General features: G+C 52.6%; 1 protein-coding gene across 1 annotated transcript in view; it reads left to right on the forward strand.

Annotated features, from left to right (window-relative positions):
• The window catches only part of LOC134102480 (rho GTPase-activating protein SYDE2-like), a gene marked incomplete at its 3' end in the record, with an annotated part of 42663 nt that overhangs the window by 17566 nt on the left and 17597 nt on the right, over window positions 1-7500 (forward strand). Inside the window, exon 3 of the mRNA XM_062556588.1 lies at window positions 1946-3189. Coding sequence (XP_062412572.1) covers window positions 1946-3189 — 1244 coding nt within the window. The remainder of the gene's footprint in view (window positions 1-1945; window positions 3190-7500) is intronic.

Here is a 7500-nt window from a genome sequence, read left to right on the forward strand (position 1 = left end):
GGAAATAAATGCCTCTGTTCTCATTAAGAGGATCAGGGACGATGGGAGGGAGATGTGCTTGGAATGAAAGGATGACTTATACTCTGGCCTTTACAATCTCCCAAACCATCATCACAACATGATATTGGAGCCCCTCTTCATCCTGTATGGATCACTGATTAGAATGGATGAAATGACTGGGTAAAAGTCAGACATGTTTTCCTCTCTGCGTGTGTGACGGGGGAGAGTGTGAACAGCATGGGTGGGGGGGTGGAGAGGGGCGGTGGAGTTTGGGCACAGGCTTCCAGCGGGTGAGCAGTGGGGCGCATCTCTCGCTGGACAAATTACGCCGTAATCAGCTAATCTGAGCCTGTGCCATGCCCTCCCCCCCCACACACACTCTCTGCCACGCATACACACACACACACACACACACACACAAACAGATTCTCTCTCTCTCTCTCTTTCTGTTTCTCTGCCTCTTTCTCTCTGTCTCTATCTATCTCTCTGTTTTTCTCTCTCACTCTACTTCACGTACAGACAAACTCAAGCACACACTCTCTTTCTCTCTCTCTCTTTCACATTCACACACACACACACACACACACACACACACACACACACACTCACTGTGTGCCTCCACCCCTGATCGCTGCAGCGGCGATGGATTACTTTAGCCTGCTGAACCTCAGACGGGGACAAAAGGGGGGTGGGGGTGGGTAGGTGGGGGTAGGTGGGTGAGGGGCAGGTTTGTTATGAGGGAAATGAATATGGCCCCTGTGCCAGCGGCGTATGGATCCGGCCGGGGTTATCTAAAGGCCAGTGACTCAGGGAGAACCTTCTGGAAGAGCGTGGGCGTCCGTCCATCATGCCGCTTGACTAGTTCATCTCCGGGGGCCGAGCGGACTCTTAACGGATTTGCCGAGATCCCCCCCTCAAATCTCCTTTAACCTTTGAAGCCGTGCCGACGCGGACGTGTGACATCCGCTCTTGTGCCAGGTAGAATGACTTGCGCCGTGAAAAGGAGGCTAATGCCGCTTTTTTTTGGGGGGGGGCTTGTTTTCATTTCCCTTCGCTCCCGACTGCTGGGAGAATAATGGATTTTCCCAGTGTTTTGGAGGGGAGCCACAGAAGTGGTGTGGCAAGAGGATAGAGAGAGAATGAAAAAGAAAGGGAGGAAAGAGAGAAAGAGAGGCTCGCAGCCACATTCCTAATTAAATCTGCCCATAATTGACCAGGAGTTGTCTCATTATTTCAAGTTATAAAAGACATTACGAGGGTCCTCTCAGCAGGGAAACCCAGCCCGTTTACAAGCTGTTGAAACCATAAAAAGGCAGTCCGTTCAGGTTAGTCAGTTGGACAGAGCTGCACCTGCACTGTTCTCTTGCGCTCCACTTGGCTTGTTTTGTTTTGGTGATCTTCTGGCTTTTTTCAAACTAGTCGTATACCTTGATTTGAAAGCTTCACAGTCATTTTGATGATAAACTAACTTGTATTAAGGAGACCTGAGCACATTCCCCAGCAGTAGCCTTCCCATCTACGGAGAATCAGCCTTGGAACTTGCTCTCTCCTGACCTAGAGAATCACCATTTGCTTTATGGCAGTTTTGCAATATCCTGCTGTTTGTATCCGTGTTTGAAACCGTGTAATATTACCCTGTCAGTTGACATGGCACTTCGAAGTCCATCTTTGCTGGTCTGTAAACAAATCCACATGTACCGTGTACTGGGGGAAGGGTGCTAGCCATGAGTGGTATTTACAACATTTGTGTGAAATACAAATACTCTGCGACTATAGGAGGAGCCTGGTGGCAAAAAACCTAGAAGCTTCCATGCTAGCCTTAAAAACATGATATCACAGAATGTCTGGTAGAGCAGCTGTGGGTATTTTTGACTCTTTGTCCTTCTAAAGACGTTCCCATTTGTTTTAACATGATGTCCTTGGTCTGTTTCCTTGTCCCCTACAGATACGGACATGTCCAATGCTGGCTTCTCCGCCCCCTCGAGTCCCAACCCCGCCAAGAAAGGGAGCTCGCTCAACTGGTCCTTCCCCGACAAGATCAAGTCACCGCGGACGGTGCGGAAGCTCTCCATGAAGATGAAGAAGCTTCCAGAACTCAGCCGCAAGCTTAGTGTAAAAGGGACCAGCAGCAGCAGCAGCAGCAACAACAACAACACCAGCAGCCAATCGGAATCAAGGGTACACTCTTCGAAAACCAACGGAGTGACAGAGTCGGGTCAAGTGCCGTCCAGGGTCTCCCCGGGCGTCGGCCAATCGGGAGGGGTCTTCACCAGTGGGAACGTTATCTCCCGCTACCATCTGGACAGCAGTGTGTCCACTCAGCCCAGCAAGAAGAAGAGCAGTGGGGGCTCCAAGTCGGCTAGCAAGGGCGGCTACCTTAGCGACGGGGACTCGCCGGAACTGGTGGCCAAGTCCGGCAAGCACGGCTCCAGCGCAGATGGGAAAAGTGGGAAGGCCAAGGAGAGAGAGGCTAACGGGAACGGCTCTGGAGGTGGCAGCAGTGGCGGAGGAGGAGGAGGAGGAGGAGGAGGAGGTGGTGGTGTTGTGGGAGGAGGCGTCAGCCCGAAGCTCCACGGCAGCGAGCTGGACATCGACGCCTTCCGGCCGTACAGCTTCGCCGAGCAGCCCAAGTGCGCCTCGTACCTGTCGGGCCTGATGAGCGTGCACTTCTACGGCGCCGAGGACCTGAAGCCGCCGCGGGTGGACTCGCGCGACGTCTACTGCGCCATCCAGGTGGACTCGGTCAACAAGGCGCGCACGGCCCTGCTCACCTGCCGCACGGCCTTCCTGGACATGGACCACACGTTCAACATCGAGCTGGAGAACGCGCAGCACCTCAAGCTGGTGGTGTTCAGCTGGGAGGCCACGCCGCGGCGCCACCGCGTCTGCTGCCACGGCACGGTGGCGCTGCCCGCGCTCTTCCGCGTCACGCGCACCCACCAGCTGGCCGTGCGGCTGGAGCCGCGCGGCATGATCTACGTCAAGCTGGGCCTCATCGAGCAGTGGCAGAACTCGCTGGACGGCGGCGGCGTGGGTATGGGCGGCGGCGGCGTGGGGGCGGACGGCGAGCGCGAGGCCCAGGTGTTCGGCGTGGAGGCCTGGCGCGTGGTGGAGAGGGAGGCGGCCGGGCTGATGGTGCCGCTGCTCATCCACAAGTGCATCTCGGAGATCGAGAGGAGAGGCTGCCAGGTGAGAGGTCCACTCCGTCCGCGCGCTCTGTGTGGTCGGTCGGTCGGTCTGGGAATGTCCGGGGGAAAAAAAAAACGTTTGTTGTTGTGTGTGTCCTCCATGAATATTACAGTCTCTGCGGTAGATCTTTTTTTGGTCATTTGTAATGACAGGCTTGTCTGGTCGCTGCTTTTCTGGTTAGAGTTCCCTGTTGTTTTTGGTGTTAGTGGAACTCGAGTCAGGGAATAGGAATTGCCTATGTGTGTGTGTGTGTGTGTGTGTAGGTTTATGTCCATGCATGTGTGTTTTAGGTGTGTGTGTGTGTGTGTGGATTCCTGTGTGTCTGCATGACCACCTCTCTTGTGCTGAGTAAGGGGGACCCTCACTCTTGTTGGTTTAGCGCACCACCCCCACCCCCACCCCCACCTCCAACCCCCACCCCCACCTCCACCTCCTCCTCTCCATGTGCCTGCCTGTGTCTGCAGCACCAGTGGCACTGGAGTGAGCCGGCGTCTGCCGTTCCTCCTCATTACCCTCCAGTCTGAGAGGCTCAGGCAGTAAAAGTGTCTGGCTTCTGTCCCCCCCCCCTCCAGTCCCCCTCCAGTCCCCCCTACCACCCTCCCCATGCCACAGAACCCAGCCAGCCGGCCTCCTCCACCAGCCCCCACGGTGGGCCTCCCTCTTGGGGGACATCCATCCACCCCGGGGGCTTTCTCCCAGGGTCCATGGGCACATTCATCTTGCGGCGGTGGTACGGTGCCATGGGGGTGATTTAATGCTTGTTACCCCGGCCCTGCCCCTGCCCCCTGCCCCTGCCCCACTTCACCCTCTCTGTCTCAGGGCCAGGGCCCTTCTCCAGGCAGATCCATTTATCAGGGGAGTGTGAGGGGTGAGACATGCCGGCCCGCGCTCAGCTGGTGCCAGAGAGGCCCTGGGAGGAGAGAGGAGGAGGAGAGAGGAGGAGAGAGGAGGAGAGGAGAGAGGGGATGGAGAAAAGAAGGAGGAAGGGGGAAAAAAAGAAACGCTGATTTCAGGATCTTTAGAAAGCGTGTCCTTGAGGGAACAATGTTGCTTGGTCTTGTTTTGTTTACTCGCTCTCTCCTGCTCTCTCTCTCTCTCTCCCTCTCTCTCTCTCTCTGAGATCTGTGTTACTCTCTCTCTCTCTCTCTCTCTCTGAGATCTGTGTTACTCTCCCTCTGTGCTTCTTTCTCAGCTTTAGGATTCCCTGCCGTCTCGTGTGTTAAATTTCTCTTTAGCATTCTTTCCACTTCTTCATATTTCTCTCTGTTCCGTCTGGCTGCCCCCCATTTCCCCTCAACTCTCCTCTGTTGTGCTATAGTTTCTTATAGTCTGTGTCATCCATTTCCCCATCATTTCTCTCTCTCTCTCTCTCTCTCTCTTTCTCTTTTTGTTGCTTTAGTGATGGGGGGGTTGCTGCTGGCCTCTGTAGGCATGCTCGCTGTGCTGGCCAGCATTGGACTGTGTGTGTGTGTGTGTGTGTGTGTGTGTGTGTGTGTTACGGGGGATCTACGGCCGATTAGCGGGGGCATATTTAGGATATGTCACTGAGGCATGCAGAGCACTCAGTATGTCTGGCCCAATAATGTTTATCACAGACCCAGAGAAGGAGGCCTGTCTTTCAGAGCTGCTGTCCAGAGGGAGAGGAGAGAGAGGGGGCGGGGGCGTTATGGCAGGTCCTGAACTCCACAGCGGGAATCTCTATGGGAGAGATCCCGATTCTGTGCACGTGTCTGGTACAAGTTTCAACACCGAGCGCTTGAAGGGAATGCCAAACGAATTAGCTTGCGAAGACATTTGGGGAAAAATCAAAGTACCAGTCTCGACTGGGTGTTACAGTAGAGATGTTATGAATGTTGTTTTTATGGCATCAAAATAGGGTCACCTGCTAAAACAGGTTGTGAACCCCTGCAAGACTGCCATCAGTAGATATAGGATCTCTTGTTTTAGCTTGATCACCTCTCAGGAAGATAATCTCTGGAAAGGGGAAGTGATGATATCTTATAGGAATGCAGGTTCTCTACGTCATAAGTTACCCAATTTCTATAAACTAGGGTATGAGGTCACTGTTTTATCTGAAATTTGGGTAGGGTATGGGAAGAAGCCTTAGTCATATACTTGTCTCTCCCTTAGGTACGCATTTTATCGTGAGTAATTGTTCTAGTTAACATTACTCATCCAGTGAGGTGAAATGTAATGTGAGTCTCTTTGCCCTGACTGACTCCTGGGTGAGCTTTATCCATCATGTTGTCCTGAGTGGGAGCAGCAAGAGGGGGGTCAGGGTTCAGAGGTCAGTATTCTTTGACCCCGGTGAATTGGTGCAGGTGTGACTCCTTCATGGAGAACCATGGAGCTGGTGTGATTTGGCAGAGTGCAAACCGTTGACATTCTTTCACCCTCCCCCATTCTTTCTCTCTCTCTCATTTAGTCTTTCTCTCCCCCTCTCTCTATCCTTCATTTCCCTCTCTTTCACTCTCTCTCTGTCTCTTTTTCTTTCTCCTTTCCCCCACCTCTCTCTCTCTCTCTCTCTCTCTCTCTCTCTCTCTCTCTCTCTCTCTCTCTCTCTCTGTGGACCTGGGTGACTGGGCAGTGGGGGGCTTTTCAGGGACTCCTGATTCAGCAGCACAGGAAACACTTGGCTTGTTTTCTTAACATATGTGTGCGGCAGCCATTGTTTCCCAGGCTGCTGCTGCTGCTGCTGCTGCTGCTGCTGCTGCTGTGTGCTATTCAAATGTGGCATCGGCACAAGAGAGGAGACGAGACGAGACGGGGGAGAGAAAAGAAGAGATGAGATGGGGAGAAGAGAGGAGAGGGGAAGAGAAGAGATGGGAGGAGAGGAGAGGAGAGGACAGGGGAAGAGAAGAGATGGGAGGAGAGGGCAAGAGAAGAGGAGACTGTGGCATCAGCACAAGAGAAGAGAGGAGCAAAGAACAGAGAAGAGAGGAGGAGGGAGGAGATGGGAAGAGAAGAGAGGGGAGGGGAGGAGAGGTGAGGAGAGGAGAAGAGAGGAGAAGAGAAGAGGGGAGAGGGGAAGTGAGGGGAGGTGATGAGAGGACAGGAGCCTCCAGCTAAAGCCCCATACCATCTGCTACTCCTTCAAACCCTCAAAAACAGAAACGGTATTCCCCTCAGAGAAAACAGCCTTGTCAGCGGTGTTTGCTCACTCTGTGAAAAAAAAAACCCCTAAAGCCTAAAACCCTCTGTAAAGTTCCTTTTTAAACATTTATTTTCAAAAGATTGTGCTTTGTCTCTTCAATTGATTTTGTTTTGCTGACTGTCAGGTTGAGGTATTCGGGAGACTCCCAGCCCAGATTACGGGTTGTGACTGTGGCCAGTTTCTCAGTTGCTGGAATGTTTGTTTTCTCACCGGAGGAATTTGACCTGATCTGAACACCAGCGTTTGTGTAGTTATATATTTGTCACTCCCTAAAAAACTCTCACTGTAACTGGCTCAGCAGTGAGGCAGCTGCAGATCACACACACACACACACGCACACACCACGCGGCCTTGCCTTCTGATCACAGATAGGATGAGTCTTTGTTCAAGGTTGAAAATGCACATACTGTACATACACTCACTCTCTCTCTTCCCTCTCTCTCTCTCTCACACTCTTTTTTCTCTCCTCTCTCTCTCATACTCTCATACTCTCTCTCTTTCTCTCTCTCACTCACACACACACAGACACACACACACACACACTCACACAGTTCCATCCTGAGAGAGTAGCCAGGGCCTCTGGTCTGTGGAGTGTGCTTGAGTTCTGTGTGGCTGACTCAGGGCCCTTGTGTGTGCAGAGGGAGCACTGGGCTGTGCCCTGAGGCATGGACATCGATAAACACAGGAGAGGGCCCTCTGGGAACTGAACAGCATACACACACACACACACACACACACACACACACACACACACACACACACACACACACACACAAACACACATACACACACTCAAGCCACATGCACATAGGCCTAGATACATAAACACACACCCAACATCCACAAATCCCTTCTCTACACACACACACACACACACACACACACACACACACACACACATGCAGACACAAATACAAATACACACATGTTAAGCCGACTACATGTACATACATAGCCCCTGGGTTGCCCAAAGAAAGCCCAACAAAGTATGTGGGACAAGCCGCTAACATTCCTTTCTATTTCTGCTGGTTGGTGTTGGGAAACCTTAGCTTATTAGCCTGGTAGGGCACTGTGTCTCCCCTTTTACACGGAGAGGCCGGTACATGACTAGTGTATTTTGTGTGTGTGAGTGTGTGAGTGTGTGAGTGTGTGAGTGT

Source organism: Sardina pilchardus, chromosome 15, assembly GCF_963854185.1.
Source record: "Sardina pilchardus chromosome 15, fSarPil1.1, whole genome shotgun sequence".
NCBI lineage: Eukaryota > Metazoa > Chordata > Actinopteri > Clupeiformes > Clupeidae > Sardina > Sardina pilchardus.